A 26,474-nucleotide genomic window follows, 5' to 3' on the forward strand; every position below is an offset into this window, starting at 1 on the left:
GCTTTTTTTTGGTGGTATTTCATCCCGTCTGCGGTTTTAATTTTTTTGCGCTATAAACAAAAGAAGAGCGACAATTTTGAAGAAAACACAATATTTTTTACTTTTTTGCTATAATAAATATCCCACGTTAAAAAAAAAAAAAAAAAAACAAACACATTTTTTCTTTAGTTTAAGCCGAAGTGTATTTTTCTACATATTTTTGGTAAAAAAAAAAATCACATCTACAAAATAGGCATTTTTATTTATTTATTTAATTTTTTTTTTACTAGTAATGGCGGCGATCTTCGATTTTTTTTTTTTTTTATCGGAACTGCGATATTGTGGCGGACAAATCGGACACTTTTGACACATTTTTGGGACCATTGACTATTATACAGCAGTCAGCGCTATAAAAATGCACTGATTACTGTAAAAATGTCACTGGCAGGGAAGGGGTTAACACTAGGGGGGGCGATCAACTGTGTTCCGTAATGTGTGTTCTAACTGTGGGGGGATGAGACTGACTAGGGGAAGAGAGAGATCGGTGTTCATACTTAGTAGGATCACAGGATTTGTCTCCTCTCCCCTGAAAAGAACCGGGATTTTGTGTGTTCACACACATAGATCCCGGTTCTCGCTCTGTCACGAGCAATCGCGGGTGCCCGGCGGCAATCGCGGGTGCCCGGCGGCAATCGCAGGCGCACACCACGCGCGCGCACGCCCTTAGTGGCCAAAAGGCGAAGCGTCGACGTAAGGTAACGTCGTTTCGCCGAGCCGTGCCATTCTGCTGCAGTAAAACTGCGGCGGCTGGTTGGCAAGCAGTTAAAAGATCGCAATCTTGATTCGACCCTCCCTCATGATCTTAATCCAGCATTTCCACAATTCATGTAAGAAGTGCAGAGCAGTTCCCCCCCACTCACAGCTTTAAAAAAAAAAGAGAAGCAGCAGGCAATGTTTATCAACAACATTGCTCAGCGCTGATGGAGACAGAGAAAAAGAAACATTGTATCTTTCTGTTTATTCATATACAGATCAAAGGGATGAACTCAGCCTTCAGGGGTGCGCTATGTACAGAGTGCAGAGCTCAGGGGTGCGCTATGTACAGAGTGCGGAGCTCAGGGGTGCACTATGTACAGAGTGCGGAGCTCAGGGGTGCGCTATGTACAGAGTGCAGAGCTCAGGGGTGCGCTTTGTACAGAGTGCAGAGCTCAGGGGTGCGCTTTGTACAGAGTGCAGAGCTCAGGGGTGCGCTTTGTACAGAGTGCAGAGCTCAGGGTTGCGCTATGTACAGAGGGCAGAGCTCAGGGGTGCGCTATGTACAGAGGGCAGAGCTCAGGGGTGCGCTATGTACAGAGGGCAGAGCTCAGGGGTGCGCTATGTACAGAGGGCAGAGCTCAGGGGTGCGCTATGTACAGAGGGCAGAGCTCAGGGGTGCGCTATGTACAGAGGGCAGAGCTCAGGGGTGCGCTATGTACAGAGGGCAGAGCTCAGGGGTGCGCTATGTACAGAGGGCAGAGCTCAGGGGTGCGCTATGTACAGAGGGCAGAGCTCAGGGGTGCGCTATGTACAGAGGGCAGAGCTCAGGGGTGCGCTATGTACAGAGGGCAGAGCTCAGGGGTGCGCTATGTACAGAGGGCAGAGCTCAGGGGTGCGCTATGTACAGAGGGCAGAGCTCAGGGGTGCGCTATGTACAGAGTGCAGAGCTCAGGGGTGCGCTATGTACAGAGGGCAGAGCTCAGGGGTGCGCTATGTACAGAGTGCAGAGCTCAGGGGTGCGCTATGTACAGAGGGCAGAGCTCAGGGGTGTGCTATGTACAGAGTGCAGAGCTCAGGGTTGCGCTTTGTACAGAGTGCAGAGCTCAGGGTTGCGCTTTGTACAGAGAGTAGAGCTCAGGGGTGTGCTATGTGCAGAATTTAGGGGTGTGCTACATACAGAGTTCTGAGCTTTTGTCATTTACCGGCTCCTTCCTTTTCTGAATGCAGAGAGTCCGTATTCGCTGACTGTCCATTCATAAATGAGCATAGTAATCTGTGTTTACGATGCCTCAGTTTATGAATGGAGAGGAGCCTCTGTCTCCTCTCCATTCATCTTAAGTGCAACTGAGGCTGCAAAGAAAGGGCCTGGGGAATCTCTGTCCGCAGTCCCTTTCTCTATCTCAAAAGGGAGATGCCAGGGAACCAACCCCCCCCCCCCAACAGGGCTGATTAAAAAGAAAAAAATTGTAAGAAACAAATATTTAAAGGTTAAATTGTAAAAAATAATACAAAAAATTAAATACAGAATTAAAAAACATTGATACCGTCGACTCCCCTCACCCCCCCAAAAAAGAAAGCCCAGTAATTACATTGTGCTGGAAAAATCCATGGCGTGTGCCTATATATAGTGATAAATTTCCAAAGCTATTGTGCTGCGTTCATCCTTCACCAGGCTCTGTGGTTTTATATCATGCATTCATTTCTCCCAAAGGTCATAACACAGTTTTCCGGAATAACTCTGAACAAGAAAGAGACCGCAAGCCCCGAGGACAGTTCAGGTAGTTTATTGGACGCACTGTTCATAGGAAACTATAATAGTTTTTTTTTTTTTTTTTATGTAAGTTTTATATTTATTTAATATTATATTTTATATTTATATTATATGTTATATTTATTTTTTATTATATGTAAGTTTTATATTTATTTAATGTTTATATTTCATATTATATTTTATATTTATGTTTTAATACATGTAATTTTTTTTATATGTATTTAATATTTATATTTAATATTATATTTTATATGTAAGTTTTTATATATTTTTTTATTATATGTAAGTTTTTATATTTATTTAATATTTATGTTTTCTATTATATTTTATATTTATATTATATTAATTTTTTTATAAGTTCCTAAATTCCAGTTGAACTTTCCTATTAAAGTCTGCTAAATCCATCCAGGTCCTTCCAAAAACAAAAGGTGTCTTACGGGTTCTTTTTTGTTTTTATTTTTATGAAAGCAGCCACACCCCGCATAAACAAGCCTGACCCTTGGCAGCATGCTGTAGAGAAGGTTCCTTGCTCTCTATGTGGAAGCAGTGGTCCATCTTCACCTACTCCCAATTGAGTCAGAACTAGAGCCCTCCTATCAGTTGAAAGCATGATCTTTGTTGATTGCAGACCTTTAGGTTCCCGGAAGCTCTGCAAAGAGACCGCTGCTTCCACACAGAGAGGAAGGGTCCTTCTCTACAATATGATGGCAGGAAACGGGCTTCTCTACAACACCTATTGTTTTCATGCACCTTATTTAGAATGAAAGTTCAGCTGGACTTTAAATTGTTGTACTGTATTTCTGTTTTTTCATATTATTATTATTGGATGTTTCTTCTAGTTGATAAATTTTCGGTCCCCCTAAGATCGCCATTAAAAAAGCCTCCCGTTCCCTTCTCCCCGACACCTCTTTCTTGGAGCAGGGTATTGTGGAGTCCCAGAAGCCACCACTACACTTCTTTTTCCTTCCATTAGCCACACCATAAGTCCAGAATGAACATTCATTCCAAGTCCAGAAACTTCTGAATGTCTACTAAAGCATTGGCAGTCTTTGGCTTAGACAGATCTAACTTTTTGGATTTTTGGGCCTCTTAAGTGGTGCTTTATGGTAATTTAGGACTGGTTTAAGACCCGTTGGATGTTTCAGCTTGTTTAAAAAAACGGCCAATGAGTTATTGAGGCTGCAGATGAGGCTCAAGGCTAACTGTACAGCAGAAGATTGACTTATGGTCCACCTAAGACTACCATGAAAAAAAAAAGAATCCTCCCGACTCCCTCTCCCCTCTAGAACTGGTTTCCAGGAGCAGGGCTTTTTGGATTCCCAGAAGCCACCACTTCCCTTTTGGGCAAGTACTTCCTTCCTCTGGTTTAACTTAATATTATTATGAGTTGGAACGGCAAATACACTCCATTACTTGGACTAGAAGATGACCATAAAGTCCAGAAACTTCTGAATGTCTACTAAAGCATTGGCAGCCTTTGGCTTAGACAGATCTAACTTTTTGGATTTTTGGGCCTCTTAAGTGGTGCTTTATGGTAATTTAGGACTGGTTTAAGACCCTTTGCATGTTTCAGCTTGTTTAAAAAAACGGCCAATGAGTTATTGAGGCTGCAAATGAGGCTTAAGGCTAACTGTACAGCAGAAGATTGACTTATGGTCCACCTAAGACTACCATGAAAAAAAAAAGAAGCCTCCCGACTCCCTCTCCCCTCTAGAACTGGTTTCCAGGAGCAGGGCTTTTTGGATTCCCAGAAGCCACCACTTCCCTTTTGGGCAAGTACTTCCTTCCTCTGGTTTAACTTAATATTATTATGAGTTTGAACGGCAAACACACTACATACTTGGACTAGAAGATGACCATAAACTTCCTCTTGACTACCTTCTAATAAAATGTGTTTATTAGATTAGATCAGAGGTCTCCAAACTTTACAAAGAAAGGGCCAGTCTACTGTCCTTCAGAATTTAGGAGGGCCAGGTTTTGGCCAGTGGGGGTAGAAAATGTCCTGGGCCCAGCATCAGTGAGAATAAATATGGCCTCAGGGTTGGTGGTCAGCAGGACGGGTAGAGCCCCATTATTGGTATTAGTAGGAGGAGTAGTGCCCTCTTATTGGTATTAGGAGGAGTAGTGCCCTCTTATTGGTATTAGGAGGAGTATTAGGAGGAGTAGTAGTATTCCATCATTGGTATCAGTGGAAGAAATGGTGCCCCATTGCTGGTGTCGGTGGGAGGTATAGTTCCTCATATCATTTGGAGGAATAGTGCCCCCAAGGGCCAGATAAAGGCTAGCAAAGGGCCACACGAACAATCTTGTATTATGTTTTTTTTTTTTATTTTCTAGAAATTGTTATCTGCCGTGTTCCGGAAGGCGTCCCAATTGACATCACAGTGAAGATGATGCTTTGTTTGATTCACCTGAATATCCTAGAACCCGTTGGTGTGAGTCATTGGACTATTATTATACCATTTATATATCATTTATATTCTATTTCCTTCGTGTTTTTTTTTTTTCCATAGCCGAGATCACAATGTGTACACAATGCTATTAAATTATAACTGATCAGAAGATCTGACCCCGCCGTTCTAAACTTTTGGACCCCAGAGGAACCCTTCACATTTTTAGGTCCTGGGGAGCCCTTGCTAAAAGACAGACAGGACAGCCGTTAAGGCCCACCCACACAGTGCGTATTGCTGTTGTAAAGAGTTAACAGTAATAATATTATAATATTTATGAATCAAGCCTGCAACCACAGTTTGCAGGTTTCATTCATACAGGAGGCCCTCTGCACTCCTGAGACACAGATCAAGGCCCGGCTGTTATTTTCACTGAAAGGCCCTTCAGTAAAGCCCTGAGCATACCAGGTACGCCCTTATTATTTGGAATGTATTACGCTACAAAGATGCGTATTTCTGTCCTACAGGGGTTAACAGTAATAATTTTGTTAACATTTGAGAATAAAGCCTGCAATCACTGTTTGCAGGCTTCATTTATACAGCAGGCCTTTTGCACTCCTGAAGCACAGATCAAGACCCGGCTGTTGTAGGTTTCACTGAAAAGAGCTTCAGTAAAGCCCTGGGGGCGTACCAGGTATGCCCGTATTTTTTGGATTACGTTACGCCGCAACTGTGCCTATTGCTGTCATGAAAGGGGTTAACCGTAATCATTTTGTTAACATATTTGAGAAAAAAAAGCCCGCAACCCTATTGCACAGATTAAGACCCGGCTGTTGTAATTTTCAGTGAAAAGAGCTTCAGTAAAGCCCTGGGCATACCAGGTATGCCCTTATTATTACACTTTTTTTGGTGTTTGCAGTCTCCATTTATACAGAAGGCCCTATTGCACTAATGGGACACAGATCAAGACCAGGTATGCCCTTATTGTTTGGATTACATTACACCGCAAATGTGTGTCTTGCTGTCGTAAAGGGGGTTAACATATTTAGGAATAAAGCCTGCAACCACAGTTTGCAGGCTTCATTTATAGAGGAGGCCCATAGCACTCCCGCGACACAGATCAAGGCCCAGCTGTTATCATTTTCACTGAAAAGCACTGCAGAAGGCCCTATTGCACTCCTGAGACAGACTGAGACCTGGCTGTTGTCAATTTCACTGAAAAGAGCTTCAGTCAAGCCCTGGGGGCGTACCAGGCATGCCCGTGTTTTTCGGATTACATTACGCCGCAACTGTGCATATTGCTGTCATGAAAGGGGTTAACAATAATCATTTTGTTAACATATTTGAGAAAAAAAGCCTGCAACCCCATTGCACAGATGAGACACAGATTAAGACCCAGCTGTTGTAATTTTCACTGAAAAGCGCTACAGTAAAGCCCTGGGCGTACCAGGTATGCCCCAATTTTTTGGATTACATTACGCTGTAACTCTGCCTATTGCTCTCTTGAAAGGGGTTAACAATAATCATTTTGTTAACATATTTGTGAAAAAAAAGCCAGCAACCCCTGCTTGCAGGCTTCATTTATACTGCAGGCCCATTGCACAGAGGAGACACAGATTAAGACCCGGCTGTTGTAATTTTCACTGAAAAGCACTTCAGTAAAGCCCTGGGCATACGAGGTATGCCCTTATTATTTGGATTACATTACACCACAGCTGTGTGTCTTGCTGTCGTAAAGGGGTTAACATATTTAGGAATAAAGCCTGCAACCCCTATTTGTGGGCTTCATTTATAGAGGAGGCCCATTACAGCACTGAGACACAGATCAAGGCTGTCAATTTCATGGAACAGAGCTTCAGTAGATCCCTGGGCGTACCAGGTGTGCCCTTATTATTTGGATTACATTGCGCCACCACTGTGCTTATTGCTGTCTTAATGGGGCTAACCGTAATAATTTTATTACCATATTTAGGAATAAAGCCTACAACCACTGCTTGCAGGCTTCCTTTATACAGGAGGCCCATAGCACTCCTGAAACACAGATTGAGACCCGGCTGTTGTCAGTTTCACTGAACAGAGCCTCAGTAGAGCCCTGGGCGTACCAGGTATGCCCTTATTACACTTTTTTGGTGTTTGCAGGCTTCATTTTATACAGAAGTCCCTATTGCACTGCTGAGACACAGATCAAGACCTGGCTATTGTAATTTTAATTGAAAAGCACTTCAGTAAAGCCCTGGGCATACCAGGTATGCCCTTATTATTGCACTTTTTTGGTGTTTGCAGGCTCCATTTATACAGGAGGCCCTATTGCACCACAGATCAAGACCCGGCGGTTGTCAATTTCACAGAAAAAGAGCTTCGTTATTTGGATTACGTTACCCCACAACTGTGCGTCTTGCTGTCGTAAACGCATTAACATATTTAGGAATAAAGCCTGCAGCCACAGTTTGCAGGCTTCATTTATACAAGAGGCCCGTAGCACTCCCGAGACACAAATCGAAGACCCGGCTGTTATCAATTTCACCGAAAAATGGCTTGGGTAAAGCCCTTGGCGTACCAGGTACGCCCGTATTATTTAGATAACTTTTTTTTCAAGCCAAAGGCCTGGTTACAATGGAGGGAATCCTCAGGGTAGGAAAACCAGAGAAGAAACCTGAAAACCTGAAGTGTAAAATAACTGGCATAAATATTCTGTATGGCCCTTTTCTTACCCATTCAGTAGGTATTCGGTCAACCTGTCCGTACCCCTTACCCATCATTATATGTAACATGTTGCTGCCTGGTATAATTATTGGGAAATCGAATCCTTTATATTATTTATTGGTCTTTATTGTGATTTTTTTTTTTCTCAGCCGATGCTTACGTCCCTAATGGAGCAGAATCCGGAGGAAGTGGGGGACTTGTATCTGGATGTGGCCGAGGGGTATATCGACATTGGAGAATATAATTCCGCTTTGCCTCTCCTGAGCGCTTTGGTGTGCTCCGAAAAATATAACATGGCTGTGGTGTGGCTGCGCCATGCAGGTAGGTGGTTGGGACTCTACGACCTTTAATGGAGAATGGCGCGCAAAAATACAAGAAGCTCCGCCCTTTTACGGCACGCAGCGTTGGCGGCAGGGGGTCAGTTGGCTGTCACATGGAAGCGTCAGCTCGCAAATAACTTCCACTCTACCCCCATAAGTTCTTTCCACCCCCCACCCCCACTTCCGCGCAACCCCACCATGTTTCTTGGGCTCCGCGTGCCCATGGGCGGACCTGGGACCGGCATGGCGGGTGCCACCAGGGATGAGGGGAGGGAGATCAACGAACATCTCCCCTTCCTGCTTGTGATACGGAAGCGCCACTTCTGGGTCCTGTTGTCGTTTTTTTACAGTCAGTATGCCTGGGGAGGAAGCTAATGGAGCTCAATCTGTGCTCCATTAGCTTTATCGGAAGGCAGGTGAGACATCTTTTAAACCAATGATGTCTCATTAGAGAGAACTCTGTTTCCAAAGAAATCACATATGATATTTTTTGTAATGTGGAATCACATTAGTAGCCTGTACAGCAGAGCTCAGACTGGAGATGGGAGGAGCAGCACAATGAACCAGGAGTTCTCTCTTATTAGCTTTATGGGAAGGCAGGTGAGACATCTTTTACACCAATGATGTCTCATTAAAGAGAACCTGTCTCCAAAAAAAAAAAAAAAAAAAATCACATATGGGTTTTTTTGTAGTGTGGAATCCATCTCTTGCAATGGCCTGTACAGCAGAGCTCAGAACGGAGAAGGGAGGAGCAGCACAAGGAGTCAATCACCAGGAGCCAGGAGTTCTCTCTCAATCGAGGGTTGTACCATCTGCTGCAGCACAGGTCTCTCCTACTGGTCTCACAGGAGCAGTGGAAGCCAAAGGCTGACATGGGACCAGGGGGGAGGGGGTGTGGCTGAGCTGCGCTGTGTCTGTCTATGGACTCACACAGTCCAGCTCAGCTCACTATCAGCAAGCCGTGTGTTGAGGCTGCACCCGTGTGGGCACTTTTTATATCTATGCCTTCATACTCCTGATGAAGCTTTTTAACGAAACACGCTAAGTCTTGACTTAGTCTGTATTCAAGCATGAAAAAGTCCAACTGAGAAGCAAATATTGTATGACATATGATAAAAACTGAGAATTTAGGACAAGTTTTCAGAGGCTTTTGTTACATAAAAGGAACAATGTAAATATGTTGCAATTTTACCATGGAATTTTAATAATATTTGCAATAAATGTCAATTTTTTGTATATTTAGTTGCTAGTTTTGGATGGCGTGGCTGAGTTTCTCTGTGTCTGTCTATGGACTCACACAGTCCAGCTCAGCAGTACACCCGCTTGGGTGTACCATCAGCAAGCCGTGTGTTGAGGCAGCACCCGTGTGGGCACTTTTTATAGCTATGCCTTCATATTCCTGATGAAGCTTTTTAACGAAACATGTTAAGATTTGCCTTGGTCTGTATTCAAGCATGAAAAACTGGGAAGCAAATATTGTATGACATATGATAAAAACTGAGAATTTAGGACAAGTCTTCAGAGGCTTTTGTTACATCCAAGGGGTTGAACAATGTAAATATGTTGCAATTGTACCATGGAATTTTAATAATATTTGCAATAAATGTCAATTTTATTGAATGTTCTCTCTCAATCGAGGGCTGTACCATCTGCTGCAGCACAGGTCTCTCTTCCTGGTCTCACAGGAGACTCTTGCGAGCAGTGGGAGCCATATGCTGACATTGTTCAACCCCTTGCATGTAACAAAAGCCTTTGAAGACTTGTCCTAAGTTCTCAGTTTTTATCAAATGTTATACAATATTTGTTTCCCAGTTGGAATTTTTTCATGCTTGAATACAGACCAAGTCAAGACTTAGCGTGTCTCGTTAAGAAGCTTCATCAGGAGTATAAAGGCATAGATATAAAAAGTGCCCACACGGGTGCCGCCTCCACACACGGCTTGCTGAAGGTGCACCCAAGCGGGTGTACTGCTGAGCTGGACTGTGTAAGTCCATAGACACACACAGAGCAGCTCAACCACGCCATCCAAAACTAGCAACAGAATATTCGAAAAAATTTATTGCAAATGTTATTAAAATTCCATGGTAAAATTGCAACGTATTTACATTGTTCCTTGGATGTAACAAAAGCCTCTGAAGACTTGTCCGAAATTTTCAGTTTTTATCCTATGTCATACAATATTTGCTTCCCAGTTGGACTTTTTCATGCATGAATACAGACCAAGTCAAGACTTAACGTGTTTCGTCAAAAAGCTTCATCAGGAGTATGAAGGCATAGATATAAAAAGTGCCCACACGGGTGCCGCCTCCACACTCAGCTTGCTGATGGTGCACCCAAGCGGTTGTACTGCTGAGCTGGACTGTGTGAGTCCACAGACAGGCACAGCACAGCTCAGCCACACCCCCCCGTCCCAAGTCAGCCTATGGCTCCTACTGCTCTCAGAGTCTCCTGTGAGACCAGGAAGAGAGAGACCTGTGCTGCAGCAGATGGTGCAACCCTCGATTGAGAGAGAACTCCTGGCTCCTGGTGATTGACTTCTTGTGCTGCTCCTCCCTTCTGAGCTCTGCTGTACAGGCCATTGCAAGTGATGGATTCCACACTACAAAAAAACCCAGATCACTGATCCTTCCCGGGCATTTAGAGCATTTTAAAGGGATGAAGGGCAGGCAGGAAAAGGGGTTAGCTGCACCTGAGGAATAAAACAAGCCCTAGACCTGTGCTGTGTGGCAGAGCTGTGTAAATTTCAGGAGTGGATGGACCGAAATCCAAATCCTTTGGCAGGTTTTGCCTGCAGCTCTTCTTTAAAGCCTGGAAAATCTGATTTCACTTTTAGACGTGAAGAATACCTTTTTTCCATCTCTAGTTGTACGATTTCAGACATATGCGGTGCCGGGTACAGCCAGATTCCAGCATTCCATCAGCCCATCTCAACCTGAAGTGAAAATAAAACATGATGTAGAGAGAGGAAAAATGAATGACGTTTAGGTTAGATCAACAGAGAGGTGAGAAGGTTACAGGAAAAGGAGAGAGGCATGTATGAACAAATCCATGAAAGATCCATGAGAGGCCACAAACTCGTCTGAGATCTCGTATTTAAATCTCTGAAATGAAAAATAAACAAAGAGTATCCTTCTATAGGGTTCCTGCTGATTCGAACCGTGTATGGGCAGGCTGAATGTACCCATGTAGATTGATCGATCAACTTGGGTACAACCAGCCTGCCGGATTTTACATGCGATTATCGCTAGGGGCTGTTATAATCGCTAGCAATAATCAGTGTGTTCTCCTGACAGGGAGAGCTTCCCCTGCCCCCCCCAATCACTCAGTGGGAGGGATTCCCCCGTCAACACTGTCTGTGTTGATGGGGGAATCGAGCAAAATTTTTTGCAGGAAAGAAATTCGCTCGGTCTTTGGCCAGCCTTACACTCAAGACTCAACACGTTTCACTGAAAAGCTTCATCAGGCAGGACACTACTATGGAGCACAGTAAAATACTAGTCTGCATTGGCATTAGCGATGTTCTCCCCTTTGACTTGATTCATATCCTGAGTTGAATTTGTGGTTTTACTCTTGTGGTACTTATATAAAAAGTTTTTTTTTTATATATATATATCTTTGCCTTCATACTCTTGATAAAGCTTTTTGACGAAACACGTTGAGTCTTGACTTGGTCTGTATTCAAGCTTCCATGAAAAAGTCAAACTAAGAAACAAATGTTGTATGACGTACAGTATGATAAACTGAGAATTTAGAAGGATAAGTCATCAGAGGCTTTTATCACATCCAACGGTTGAACAATGTAACTATGTTGCTATTTTACTATGGAATTTTATTATATAATAATAATATTTTTAATGTTTATAATTAAATTTATATTTTATTGACTATTCTGTGTTGCTAGTTTTGGATGGCACATTTCCTATATTTTGTTTATATTTGTGTTCTCTGGTAGACTGTTTAAAGGCTCTTGGTCATATGGAAAAAGCTGCGGAGAGTTACGCCAAGGTGGTGGAAATGGCACCGCTACACTTGGATGCCAGGATTTCCCTTTCTACTCTTGAACAACAGTTGGGACATCCTGAGAAAGCTCTGGAAGCTTTGGAACCGATGTATGACCCGGATACATTAGCGCAAGATGCAAACGCTGCTCAGCAGGTAGGAGGAACCTAGTGGCTTCACCCAAAGTTATCTTCTCAAGGCATGTTACCATTAGAATGTGATACCAGGGGCGCCCAGCAAATGGTACATTGACATTAATAGGGGTTGTAGAGTAGATGTCTTCATCATACAGTATAGGACTCAGAACCCAGGTATTCATAGACCCTGGGTTATAGGCCCGTACCTTCAGGTGATTGGACTCTGGCAAAGCTTTGAAGGACATGTCCCATGGGGATCTCCCTTCATAACCCCACCGCACTCCCATGAGTCCTCCGTTTTTTTGCTAGTGTATTAAGGTGATGGACCTCCTTCCTGGAGAAATCTCTCTTGGCCAACTAATTTAATTTAGATTCTTCAGTCATCTCCTCACTGTCTTCTAGTACCAACATAGAAGCAGTGCATTTGGATCGGTGCAGCCTTGGTCTAACCTTGGTCGCCGTACCTAGACACCACACTGTGGTGTCAACCTGTAATGTTGCTTTGGAAACTGTATTCTGCATTGGCACTCACCTTGGCACTTTGTGCAACGCGTTAAGTCATCCGCAGGTCCAATGCCGTGGTCCATCCCTATAGAACCCAGACCCTAAAGACCCCTTTGGAGGGTATGCCCACCGTGATGAGGGGCAAGTACCTGGACCTTATTCAGGGGCCAGCATCGTAAGTAAAACAGTGTCACCCTGTATACAAACACCATTACTGAGGAATGTGTTTCTCTCATAGTGTATACTTTTTAAACCTTTCAAACTTGGTGCTAAAATCCAACCCCTCAGAGCTTGGAATCAGATCGATGACCAGGCGTGAAATCCAAACAAAAAACATTTTTCCATTGCAGTTTGGGCATCACAGTTTGTTGTGTATGGGGCTGTGCAACCCCAGACCGTACAGGGTACCCATGCTGACCCGTGTTCGCAGTGCCTACAATGGACCCCGGGGCAGTGGAAGAAGGTGGTCTGGTCTGATGAATCACGTTTTCTCCTACATCATGTGGATGGCCGGGTGTGTCACTTACCTGGGAAAGAGATGGTACCTGGATGCAGTATGGGAAGAAGGCAAGCAGGCGGAGGCAGTGTGATGCTTTAGGAAATGTTCTGTTGGGAAACCTTGGGTCCTGCCATTCATGTGGGTGTTACTTGGAACGTACCACCCACCTAAACATTTGGTAAACCAAGTACATCCCTTCATGAAAATGGAAGGAAGGATCTGCTACAGATGGCTTGGTGCCAGATACCACAGCATACCTTCAACGGTTTAGTGGAGTCCATGCCTTGACGAGTCAGGGCTGTTTTGGTGGCAAAAGGAGGACCTACTCAATATTAACTGGGTTGGCCATAAAGTCACGACTGATCAGCGTGTGTGTGTGTGTGTGTATGTATGTATATATATATATATATATATATACATAATATATATATATACATAATATATAAAACTTAAATATATGTATATAAACATTTGTTTTTGGACGATCGGTGTATATATTTGTACATAGTAATTATATCACCTCTGAGGTTCATTTTTCCTACAGTCAATTTCCCGGATGGTCTGTCATCATCTCTTTCATAACACTTTGTGTGTTTTCCTTTTTTTCATTTTTCCTATTTTCGGAAATTTTAAGTGCCCTTGTGCTGGTGGCACCCCCCCCTTACATCACCAGGACATCTGTGATAATTCTTATCTTAAAACATCTGCGCTATGTTTGCGTGTTCGAATCTTGCTTATAGGCATCAAAGGATAGATGAAAGAATTATGGAAACTGCTTGTTATGTGACCCGTTCTCCAGAAGCAATGGACTTGTCTGCATGAGGGCTTGCGGATATCCAAAAATTAAAACTTTTAAAATTACACTGAACCCCTTGGGGAGAAAAATAACACTAGATACCAGGTGTTCTTCAAAAGGTCAAGTTCAAAACTTCAAAAGTTCTCATGAAACGTGCATCTCTTTTGCCGGCACACATTGGTGCCAATAAATCTTAATGGTGCCCCAACTTAGCTTGCTCACATGCATGTGAAAGAGCACGCAATAACATATGAATAGGGACTTAGTGACTCTGGGGTAAGGGCATCTATACGATAAGGTCTGCATTTGGGCAAAACGCGTTAGATTTGACGGTCTGCAGGTGGGGTCTCCTTTGTTTTTCTGTGGTGGCATATAATGTTTTATGAGTGATGGCATCAGAGTGTGACTTTGTGTCTGGCTTGGTGAACCTGCAGGAAGGGCTGTTTTCTTTTGCATATGCCAACACTACTCTTGAAGTGGACCCCAATTCAAAAATTGAAGGTTTCCTGTTTATAGGGACTATCTGGAAATGTTATTTGTGCCTAAGCACTACCCTGGAAAATCTTACCTCCGAAATTGCCCCTAAAAAATAGCAGGGGACTCCCCACGTGCTTTGAGGGTCATAGCTGTATATATGTAGTGTGAGAGCTAAGGCACTGCAGCCTCTGGCTGGTTGTCTCACAGTTTTCTCTGCTGGAAGCTTTGACAGGAGGAAACAAAGCCCTGCCTCTACCAAGATGGCCACCTTCATACAGAGACACAGTACAGAACAAGAATCCAAGATCCTTTATATCTAGGAGCTTATGCATTGAGTCAAATAGACTCCTTTTTTGCTACTTTGTCCAAGCCTTGATGAAGGGGAACTTTGCCCCCTCTAAAAATGCACTTTTTGCCTTCCTGTTTTAATGTGCGGGAGGAACTTGGACTTCTGAGATGATTGTTTGGCAAATATCTTGGTGGGAGGCCCACTTTGTGGAGAGCTACTGAATCTAAGCTGTTCGGCATTAGCTGATGATTTCTTGTTATAGGTTAGGGATCTGTGTCCAGCACCTCAACCCATCTCTCTTTTTGGGTTACAGTGCAGAACAAGGCCTATTAAGTCCGTAATGGGGAAAATATCAGCTGGAAGTAGACCACTGGTGACCAATTCTAGTCCTATGACCTCTACATGCTTTTTGTTGGGGCACAGCTTCCGGGGTTAATTTCTTGTTGAAATGAACTGAAGGTGTGTTGTCCACTTGTCGGGGGCAGTTTATTAAATGTAAATACACCATTGGTTTACTTTGAACATACTAAAAGTTGTAGACCCAAACCCAAGCACCTTCAGCTCAATTTCTTTGTACACAGGCCTTACCCAGGGTCCTTTAGTGCATAGATGGTGACTGTGGTTGAATAGCCTTCTAGTTTTCAAATGACCTTTACATTCAAAGTCTCACCCAAGGTCCCTTGGTTCATAGAAGGTAACAGTGGTTGAGTAGCCTTCTTTTTTTCAAATGACCTTTACATTAGAAGTCTCAGCCAAGGTCCTTTAGTCTGTAGATGGGAACTGTGGTTGAGTAGCCATTTGGCTTTTAAATGACCTTTACATTAGAAGTCTCAGCCAAGGCCCTTTAGTGCATAGATGGTAACTGTGGTTGCATATGCCTTCTGGCTTTTTAAACATCATTTACATTATAAGTCTCACCCAAGGTCCCTTGCTGCGTAGAGGGTAACTATGGTTAAGTAGCCTTGTGGCTTTCAAACGACCTTTACATTAGAAGTCTAGCTCAAGGTTATTTAGTTCGTAGATGGGAACTGTGGTTGAGTAGCTTTGTGGCTTTCAAATGACCTTTAGATTATAAGTCTCACCAAAGGTCCCAAAGTCCATAGAAGGTAACAGTGGTTGAGTAGCCTTCTGGTTTTAAAATAACCTTTATATTAGACGTTTCAGCCAAGTTCCTTTAGTCCATAGATGGGAACTGTGGTTAAGTAGCCTCCTGGCTTCCAAATTACCTTTTAGATTAGAAGTCTCACCCAAGGTCCTTTGGTGCGTAGAGCGTAACTATGGTTGAGTAGCCTTCTGGCTTTCAAAATATCTTTAGATCCAGTGCCACTCCTGACTGGACCATTCTACATAATGAAAAGCCCAACGGAGGTTCTGGTTCTTGTATACTGTCCACAACTTGAACAAAGTTTGGGCTGCAGTCACACTTGTTGCTACACGTTCTTTATTTTGTTCTTTTGCTCTTTCCACCATTTTACTGAGCTGGTCAATTAATATACAAATGTATTCTTTTTTTTCTTCAGGAACTTAAGCTTCTTCTGCACCGGTCAACCCTTCTCTTCTCTCAGGGAAAGATGTATGACTATGTGGATACTTTACTCACCATGCTTGCCATGCTTCTGAAGGTGAGAGTGTATCGGAGAAGGATTTCTAATATCATCCGTTCTTTTTTATCAAGGAGAACACTGAAAGTATTGCGATTGTTTTTTAATTGATAACCATATATCAATTATTTTAGCTTTTTTAAAAATGTAGTGAACAGGCGAGGTCAAAGTTAAATGCTCCTTGCATGTTTTTGTTTATGGTGTCGTCATCACGTTGACTGTAAATACATGCTCACCAACATTTGTAGAGACCGACCATGGAAGGGTTAGAGTTGACCGGCAGGCTTTCAAAACTGCCCCAAATAACATTTTACAAAAAAAAAAAAAAATAGCCAAGTAGTATTTTACACAAGTGTCCATGAAACATTGGTCACTCAACATATTCATGTGAATTAAAACAGATGTATGTTTGTTTTAATCCAAACTAATATGTATACCTTGTTCTGTTAAAAGAAATTATAATAAAAATAAACAAAAAAAAAAAAGTAAAAATTACAAAGTAATACATTACACAAATGTCCACTGTCGTGAAGCATTGTGTATTGAACAGGTTCATGGGAATTAGGCACTTGCTGACTGACTTGCATATTAAAACGTCCCATCAACAAGTAGTAATACCCAGATCACAGCTACAGCTGATGATAGTAGATTGGTTGATTGCACCTTCTCCTCCCCGCTCATGGGAAATTACGTTTTAGAAGGAGCTTTGTTCATATTAGTGAAATGAGGTGCAAGCCTTTCTGCAACCCACCCAAACCAACTAATGCAACCCACCCAAACCAACCAATGCAATCCACCCATCACAACCCACCTCAACTAACCAGCAAAACTCACCCACCGACCCAAACCAACCAACACAACCCACCCAAACCAACCAACAAAACCCAGCCATCACAAACCACTCAAACCAACCAATGTATCTAACCACCCAAACCAACCAATGCAAATCACCTACCATCACCAACTCAAACCAACCAATGCAGCCAACCCACTACAACTGACACAAACCAACCAACGTGACTCATCCACCACAACCCACTCAAACCAACCAGTGCAATCAACCCACCAAAACCAACCAACCCAATCCATCGGACCAACCAACACAACTTGCCCATCAGACTTCACCCAAACCAACCAATTCAACTCACCCACCACAGACCTCCCAAACCAACCAACACAACTCACCCATTAGAACCCAAACCAACCAACTAAACTCACCCACCACAGACCTCCCAAACCAACCAACTCAACTCGCCTAACAGAATCCACCCAAACCAACCAACCCAACTCATCTACCACGACCCACCAAAACCAATCAATGTAACTTACCCACCGCTACCTGCCCACTTTCATCTCTTACATCTGGCATGCGAATCACCTACCGCAGCCAACTCACCACAACTGACACAAACCAATGCGACTCACCCCCCACAACCCACTGAAACCAACCCACCAAAACCAACCAATGCAACCCACCCAAACCAACACAGCTCACCCATCAGAACCCACCCAAACCAACCAACTAAACTCGCCCACCACAGACCTCCCAAACCAACCAACACAACTCGCCCATCAAAATCCACACATACCAACCAACCCAACTCGCCTACCACACCCAACTCAAACCAACCAGTGCAATACAACCCACCCATGCAAACCAACCAACACAACTCGCCCATCAGAACCCAACCAAACAAACCAACTAAACTTACCCACCACAGACCTCCCAAACCAACCAACACAACTCGCCCATCAGAATCCACCCAAACAAACCAACCCAGCTCACTACCACAACCCACTCAAACCAACCAATGCAACAGATTTGCTGCAGGATCGGGTGTAAATTGGGGGAAAAATTTACATTTTACCTTCCTGTAACTTCTTCTTGTTAATTTTTTTTTCCAGATGGCAATGAATCGAGCCCAAGTATGTTTGATTTCAAGTTCAAAGTCTGGAGAAAGGCATTTGTATCTGATAAAAGTGTCAAGGGATAAAATCTCTGCAAGTGATGAACAGGAGATCGCAAATTCTGATGCAAAAGGTAAGGAAGTTGTACTTATTTCGGTGTTTACCCCTCTCCACTGCAAGTTGCTGATGGACCGGAGCAATTTTATATTTCCACTATGGGCTTATTGATTAGAGCAGAACTCCAGCCTTCCCTTCAGTCTTGCACAGTTGTACAGGCTCCTACCCTGGACTGAAAAGGCTTACTCCGAGCCAACCTCTGTCTGACCACTTTAGGTAACGTTCAAATGTGATGCTTATGATGGAATGAACTGAAATCCAATGAATGAAAGGGGTGGGCCAGGGACACTTAGGCTGGAGAAGAAGATAGTAGATGATGGTGGAAAAAAGAAGACCTCTATCTGACTTGCTGCAGATTCTAATGCACATTGTGAGAAGCTTTAATTGCCATCATGTGCAGATCAAAGGCACCTCAGTGGTTTTTCCTACCATCGTATGCATATCGAAGGTCTTTCAGTGGTCCGTTCCACTATCCTTTGCAGATAAAAGGATCCTCAGTAGTTCCTTCCACCATTACATGCAGATCAAAGGTCCTTCAGTGGTTCCTTCCACTATCACATGCAGATCAAAGGTCTTTCAGTGGTTCCTTCCACCATCATATGCAGATCAAAGGTCCCTCAGTAGTTCTTTCCACCATCACATGCAGATCAAAGGTCCTTCAGTGGTTCCTTCCACCATTACATGGAGATCAAAGGTCCCTCAGTGGTTCCTTTCACCATTACATGCAGATCAAAGGCCCCTCAGTGGTTCCTTCCACAATTACATGCAGATCAAAGGTCCCTCAGTAGTTCCTTCCACCATTACATGCAGATCAAAGGTCCCTCAGTGGTTCCTTTCACCATTACATGCAGATCAAAGGTCCCTCAGTAGTTTCTTCTACCATTATATGCAGATCAAAGGTCCCTCAGTAGTTCCTTCCACCATTACATGCAGATCAAAGGTCCCTCAGTGGTTCCTTCCACCATTACATGCAGATCAAAGGTCCCTCAGTGGTTCCTTCCAATATTACATGCAGATCAAAGGTCCCTCAGTAGTTTCTTCCACCATTATATGCAGATCAAAGGTCCTTCAGTGGTTCCTTCCACCATTACATGCAGATCAAAGGTCCCTCAGTGGTTCCTCCTACCAATCCCTATGTATCTGCAGTGTCCTGTGGTGACGCGAAGGTCAGCAGGAGGAACCACTGAGTGCAGAAGAAGAAGAGGAGATCAAAACGTTGTGACATGATACGTGTTGGGGAGGTGACCTCTTTTCATTAGAGCAGCTTTCAGCAATATGGGCAGCAGGGGAGGTAAGTATTTACTTCTTTGCCTTAACAAATGTTACCTTCAGCTCAGTGACAGGGTCACTTCAATTGAATTTGTTACTAAGTGGCAGTTGTTCATGTAGGATTCCCAGAAATAACGTCTTTTTTGCCTTTCCCCCATAGCAATCTTCACTGTACTGACCAGCGTGCTCAACAAGGACGACTGGTGGAATCTTCTTCTAAAAGCCATTTACGCCCTCTGTGACCTCCACCGTTATAAAGAAGGGGAGCTGCTTGTAGATTCCTCCCTGGAGTATTATTCCTTTTATGATGACCGACTGAAAAGGAAAGAGCTGGAATATTTCGGTCTCTCCACCGCTATTCTTGACAAAAATTTCCGAAAGGCATACAACTATATAAGGTACATTATAAATCTGATTACAAGCCATAAGATTAGTAAATCATCTTTTCTTTTTAGTGCATTGCAGTCAATGGGACACGATTTTGCATTGCAGTCAATGGGATGTGCTTTTGCATTGCAGTCAATGGGATGCCTTTTTGCATTGATATCAATGGGACCCGTTTTTGTATTAACGTCAATGGGACGCAATTTTGCATTAGCAATAGGAGGAGGTCTGCTGAGTGCCCTGTGCCGGGGCTGTGTGCAGTTCGGGATGGAAGGAGGAGCTCAGCTGAGTGCCCTGTGCCCAGACTGTATGCAGTGCGGAATGGGAGGAGGAGGTCTGTTGAGTGCCCTGTACCCGGGCTGTGTGCAGTGGGGGATGGGAGGAGGAGATCAGCTAAGTGCCCTGTGCCCGGGCTGTGTGCAGTGCGGGATGGGAGGAGGAGCTCAGCTGAGTGCCCTGTGCCCGGGCTGTGTGCAGTGCGGGATGGGAGGAGGAGGTCTGCTGAGTGCCCTGTGCCCAGGCTGTGTGCAGTGGGGGATGGGAGGAGGAGGTCAGCTAAGTGCCCTGTGCCCAGGCCGTGGGCAGTGCGGGATGGGAGGAGGAGCTCTGCTGAGTGCCCTGTGCCCAGGCTGTGTGGAGTGCATGATGGAAGGAGGAGGTCAGCTGAGTGCCCTGTGCCTAGGCTGTGCGCAGTGCGGAATGGGAGGAGGAGGTCTGTTGAGTGCCCTGTACCCGGGCTGTGTGCAGTGGGCGATGGGAGGAGGAGGTCAGCTAAGTGCCCTGTGCCCAGGCCATGGGCAGTGCGGGATGGGAGGAGGAGCTCTGCTGAGTGCCCTGTGCCCAGGCTGTGTGCAGTGTGGGATGGGAGGAGGAGGTCAGCTAAGTGCCCTGTGCCCAGGCCATGAGCAGTGCAGGATGGGAGGAGAAGCTCTGCTGAGTGCCCTGTGCTCAGGCTATGGGCAGTGCGGGGTGGAAGAAGGAGGTCAGCTGAGTGCCCTGTGCCCGGGCTGTGTGCAGTGCGGAATGGGAGGAGGAGCTCAGCTGAGTGCCCTGTGCCCAGGCTGTGTGCAGTGCGGAATGGGAGGAGGAGCTCAGCCGAGTGCCCTGTGTCCAGGCTGTGTGCAGTGCGGAATGGGAGGAGGAGCTCAGCCGAGTGCCCTGTGTCCAGGCTGTGTGCAGTGCATGATGGGAGGAGGAGCTCTGCTCAGTGCCCTGTGCCCAGGCTGTGTGCAGTGCATGATGGGAGGAGGAGCTCTGCTGAGTGCCCTGTGCCCAGGCTGTGTGCAGTGCATGATGGGAGGAGGAGCTCAGCCGAGTGCCCTGTGCCCAGGCTGTGTGCAGTGCTGGATGGGAGGAGGAGCTCTGCTCAGTGCCCTGTGCCCATAGGAGGGGAAGCTCTGCTGAGTGCCCAGGCTGTGGGCGGGTGGGAAGGAGTTAATGAACCAGGTTTCTGGAATTCCACCATGCGGCCGATCAGAAGGGCTCAGAATGTTGCGCAGGTCACTTCATATAAACGCACTGTTATTAACATTCTCCGATGTCTCTCCAGGAGATTCCCAGAACTGGGGATGATTCAGATAATGGGGACAGCTCAGTGCTTTGTGCAGACAAACATTCTGCCGCTGAACCCCATTATGTGCCACACAGGAAAATAAAAGGAACATTTTATGCATCTAAAAGATGAATGTACAATCTAACACAATAAACATAATACATGCAGTAAATTGGGCTCAACGTATTGAGCTAAAAAAAAACACACAGAGGGCTTAATACAACTTTTTGAATGTTTTAAATGCCTATTTTATGTTGGTTTTACCTATGCCATCCTTCTAGGATTATGTCTTTTCTTTTCCAGGTTGATGTTAATGGAGAATGTGAACAGGCCGCAGCTCTGGAACATCTTCAATCAGGTGACCATGCATTCTCAGGACGTGCGGCACCATCGCTTCTGCCTGAGACTCATGTTGAAAAATCCCGACAATCTGGCCCTGTGCGTCCTGAGCGGCCACAACGCGTTCGTGTCTGGAAGCTTCAAACATGCGCTCGGTAAAAAAAAACAGCTTGATGCTTTAAAAAAAAACAAAACATTAAAGTTAGCCCAATTTTTTAGCATAATGTGAAAGATGAAGTTACGCCGAGTAAATAGATACCTAACATGTCACCCTTCAAAATTGCACACGCTCGTGGAACGGCGCCAAACTTCGGTACTTAAAAATCCCCACAGGCGACGCTTTAAAAATTTTTACTGGTTACATGTTTTGAGTTACAGGGGAGGTCTAGGGCTAGAATTATTTCCCTCGCTCTAACGTTCGCGGCGATACCTCACATGTGTGGTTTGAACACCGTTCTCATATGTGGGCGGGACTTATGTTTGCGTTCGCTTTTGCGTGCGAGCTCACTGGGACAGGGGCGCTTTAAATTTCTTTTTCTTTTTTTTTTTTATTGTTAATTTTACCTTTCTTTTTGTAGTTTGACACTTTAAAAAAAAAAAATCGGTCCTCTTTACAGTGAGATCTGGGGTTCAATAAGACCCCATATCTCACCTCTAGGCTGGGAAGCCTGAAAAAAAAAATAAACGTTCTCGGCTTTCCAGCCGAGGCGGCGCCATTTGTTTGAATGCAGAGGCCGGGCATGATGTCATAACATCGCGCCCCGGCCGGCCTCCATCGTAATCATAGAGACTCCGGCGACCATCTGGTCCACCGGAAGTTCTCTATGGTTACCATCCGGGGATGGCGGATCCTGTCTCCGACTCACCGATGGAAGCGGTGAGTCAGTGGACGCACCGAAGGGCGGCGGGAGGGGGGCATCCCCTCTCGCTGCCCGTAAGAATGATCAAGCGGCGGCACAGACGCTATGATCATTCTTATGGTGTAGGGAATCGCCGGCTGAAAAAGCCAATATCTAAATGATGCCTGTAGCTGCAGGCATCATTCAGATATACCTGCTCAAAGTCAAGGACGTCCAGGGATGTAACTTGGGCAGGAAGTGGTTAAGGTCCCCATCAAAGTCCTCATTAGATTCCCACCTTACATCAGGGTCCCAATCAGAGTCCTCATTTACATCAAAGTCTTACATCCATGTCTTTATAGACCTTGCTTTGTGCACTGGTCCAAACCATTTGATGGAGAGGGGATTATGGTGGGGGGGTTGTTTTTCAGGGGTTGGGTTTGGCCCCTTAGTTCCAGTGAAGGGAACTCTTAAGGCATCAGACATTATGGACAATTTCATGCTCCCAACTTTGTGGGAACAGTTTGGGGGACGGCCCCTTCCTGTTCTAACATGACTGCGCACCAGTGCACAAAGCAAGGTCCATAAAGACATGGATGAGCGAGTTTGGGGGTGGAGGAACTTGACTGGCCTGAACAGAGTCCTGACCTCAACCCGATAGAACACCTGTCAGAAACCATGAAATCAGGCCGAGACAGAAGTACAGTTAAATCACACTTGTTTAATAATAAAAGTAAAAAGAACAAATGTAGTCAAAACATAGCCAAAGTTCAGTAACTGGAAAGGATAGTCAGCCAAGCCAGAAGTCAGGGATCAATGTAGTGGAAGAGCTAGCAGGATTTGGAGCCAGAAGGGATGTCAGCAAAGCAATTCTTGAACAGGATCGCAAGAGATGGTTTCTGTGATGTTGACCAAGGCAAGGCAGAGATCCTCTGGACCGGATGGCTTAAGTAGGCAGGACTGATGAGCAGGATATCATCAACAGCTGAGTAACTGTGGAGAGAGATGGGAGCTGGCAATTAGCCGACAGCTGAGCGGCCAGCTCAGAGAAGGAAGGGCTGAGCCCAGCCCCGACAGCCTGTCCTGCTGGCTAGCTAGTCTCTGTGATGTTGACCAAGGCGAAGGCAGAGCTCCTCCGGACCGGACGGCTTAAGTAGGCAGGACTGACGAGCAGGATATCATCAACAGCTGAGTAACTGTGGAGAGAGATAGGAGCTGGAAATTAGCTGACATAGGATGCCATTAAAGTTCATGTGCGTGTAAAGACAGGCGTCCGAATACGTTTGGCAGTATAGTGTGTGTGTGTGTGTGTGTATATATATATATATATATATATATATATATATATATATATATATATATATATATATATATAAATAAAACTCTTTTTCTCTAATTGTTTTAAATAAAAAATTCAGCGTGCATTTGTTTATTTTTTTATTTTATTCTAATTCTTGCAGCTCAGTACGTTCAAGCCTTCCGGATAAAATCAGACGATCCGATGCACTCTCTCTGCATCGGATTGACTTTCATTCATATGGCATCCCAAAAGTTTGTGTTGAAAAGACACGCTCTCCTTGTACAGGTATTTTTTCTTTTCTTTTTTTTTTTTTTTTTTTTTTATAAAATCGCCTGGCAGTAGCGGGGATAGAATTTTAGGAGCAACCATAATTTCAAAAACACAACGTCTCCTTTACCATCTCTGGGAATACTGAGCGACTTTGCAGATTATTTTTTTGTTGAATTTTCTCTCTCTGTGCTGTGAAGTCTGCTAGAAGAGAACCAGGCCAGTGAAAATATTGGATTATTCTCTTCTACATGAGTTTTATTAATTTTATTTATTTTTTTTTTTTTTTTTACTATTTTAATTGAATGAGGATTGTACAAAAACAACGGCAGTTGAGAAGAACAAACGGGAGATATTTAACAAATGTTGGAAATCAGCATAGCGGGACTTAGGGAGGGCAACACTCAATATAAGGGACTTCTCAGGGAAATGTGAGTGATGTTGGCTGGCGGGGGCTCCTTAAAAAAAAAGAAAACCCCAAAAAAGATCTCCTGCCGCATGTGGGTGGTGGGAGGAGGGGGTGAAAGGGAAGGGATGGAAATTTGAGCCAGTGGAGATTAAGAAAAGGAGTACGAGGGGGGAAAGGAGAAATTGAGGATTAGAAAGTGAGACATGATGTGTGGGGCCCACCCTGAAGGGAGTAAAGAAATTACATAGCGTTTCTGGTCGGAAGGAATAGTGCCCCATCATTGGTATCAGTGGGAGGAATAGTGCCCCATCATTGGTATCTGTGGGAGGAATAGTGTCCCTTAATTGGTATCAGTGGGAGGAATAGTGCCCCATCAGTGGGAAGAATCATGCCCCATCATTGGTATCAGTGGAAGGAATAGTGCCCCATCATTGGTATCAGTGGAAGGAATAGTGCCCCATCATTGGTATCAGTGGAAGGAATAGTGTCCCATCATTAGTATCAGTGAGAGGAATAGTGCCCCATCATTGGTATCAGTGGAAGGAATAGTGTCCCATCATTAGTATCAGTGAGAGGAATAGTGCCCCATCATTAATATCAGTGGGAGGAATAGTGCCCCATCATTGGTATCAGTGGGAGGAATAGTGTCCCATCATTAATATCAGTGGGAGGAATAGTGTCCCATCATTGATAGTAGTGGGAGGAATAGTGCTCCATCATTGATATCAGTGGGAGGAATAGTGCCCCATCATTGGTGTCAGTGGAAGGAATAGTGCCCCATCATTGGTGTCAGTGGGAGGAATAGTGCCCCATCATTGGTGTCAGTGGGAGGAATAGTGCCCCATCATTGGTGTCAGTGGGAGGAATAGTGCCCCATCATTGGTGTCAGTGGGAGGAATAGTGCCCCATCATTGGTGTCAGTGGGAGGAATAGTACTTTCTATCAGTGGGAGGGAACAGTGCCACAAGGGCCAGATAAAGGCAAGCAACGTTTTTAGACCACTCTTATAGAGTAATAGTTAATGTCATATGATGAGATGGAAAATGTTGTGAAAATAGTTTAAGCATTTTACACATACAGTGGGGCAAAAAAGTATTTAGTCACCACCAATTGTACAAGTTCTCCCACTTAAAAAGATGAGAGAGGCCTGTAATTGTCATCATAGGTATACCTCAACTATGAGAGACAAAATGTGGAAACAAATCCAGACAATCACATTGTCTGATTTTTGAAAGAATTTATTTGCAAATTATGGTGGAAAATAAGTATTTGGTCTCCTACAAACAATGAAGATTTCTGTCCCTCACAGACCTGTATCTTCTTCTTTAAGAGGCTCCTCTGTCCTCCACTCATTACCTGTATTAATGGCACCTGTTTGAACTTGTTATCATTATAAAAGACACCTGTCCACAACCTCAAACAGTCACTCTCCAAACTCCACTATGGTGAAGACCAAAGAGCTGTCGAAGGACACCAGAAACAAAATTGTAGACCTGCACCAGGCTGGGAAGACTGAATCTGCAATAGGCAAGTAGCTTGGTGTGAAGAAATCAACTGTGGGAGCAATAATTAGAAAATGGAAGACATACAAGACCACTGATAATCTCCCTCGATCTGGGGTTCCACGCAAGATCTCACCCCGTGGGGTCAAAATGATCACAAGAACGGTGAGCAAAAATCCCAGAACCACACGGGGGGACCTAGTGAATGACCTGCAGAGAGCTGGGACCAACGTAACAAAGGCTACCATCAGTAACACACTACGCCACCAGGGACTCAGATCCTGCAGCGCCAGACGTGTCCCCCTGCTTAAGCCAGTACATGTCCGGGCCCATCTGAGGTTTGCTAGAGAGCATTTGGATGATCCAG

At 44.5% G+C, this 26,474-nt stretch overlaps 1 protein-coding gene across 3 annotated transcripts in view; it reads left to right on the top strand.

The window, feature by feature from the left end:
- The window catches only part of GTF3C3 (general transcription factor IIIC subunit 3), a 79,910-nt gene that overhangs the window by 47,903 nt on the left and 5,533 nt on the right, over positions 1-26,474 (top strand). For all 3 annotated transcript variants that reach the window (XM_073600676.1, XM_073600674.1, XM_073600675.1), the window contains exons 9-17: positions 2,447-2,513; positions 4,844-4,941; positions 7,749-7,920; positions 11,872-12,074; positions 16,141-16,242; positions 18,127-18,262; positions 19,676-19,913; positions 21,755-21,945; positions 24,090-24,214. In XM_073600676.1, the coding sequence (XP_073456777.1) occupies positions 2,447-2,513; positions 4,844-4,941; positions 7,749-7,920; positions 11,872-12,074; positions 16,141-16,242; positions 18,127-18,262; positions 19,676-19,913; positions 21,755-21,945; positions 24,090-24,214 (1,332 nt within the window). The remainder of the gene's footprint in view (positions 1-2,446; positions 2,514-4,843; positions 4,942-7,748; positions 7,921-11,871; positions 12,075-16,140; positions 16,243-18,126; positions 18,263-19,675; positions 19,914-21,754; positions 21,946-24,089; positions 24,215-26,474) is intronic.

Source organism: Aquarana catesbeiana, linkage group LG09 (genome assembly GCF_042186555.1).
Source record: "Aquarana catesbeiana isolate 2022-GZ linkage group LG09, ASM4218655v1, whole genome shotgun sequence".
NCBI lineage: Eukaryota > Metazoa > Chordata > Amphibia > Anura > Ranidae > Aquarana > Aquarana catesbeiana.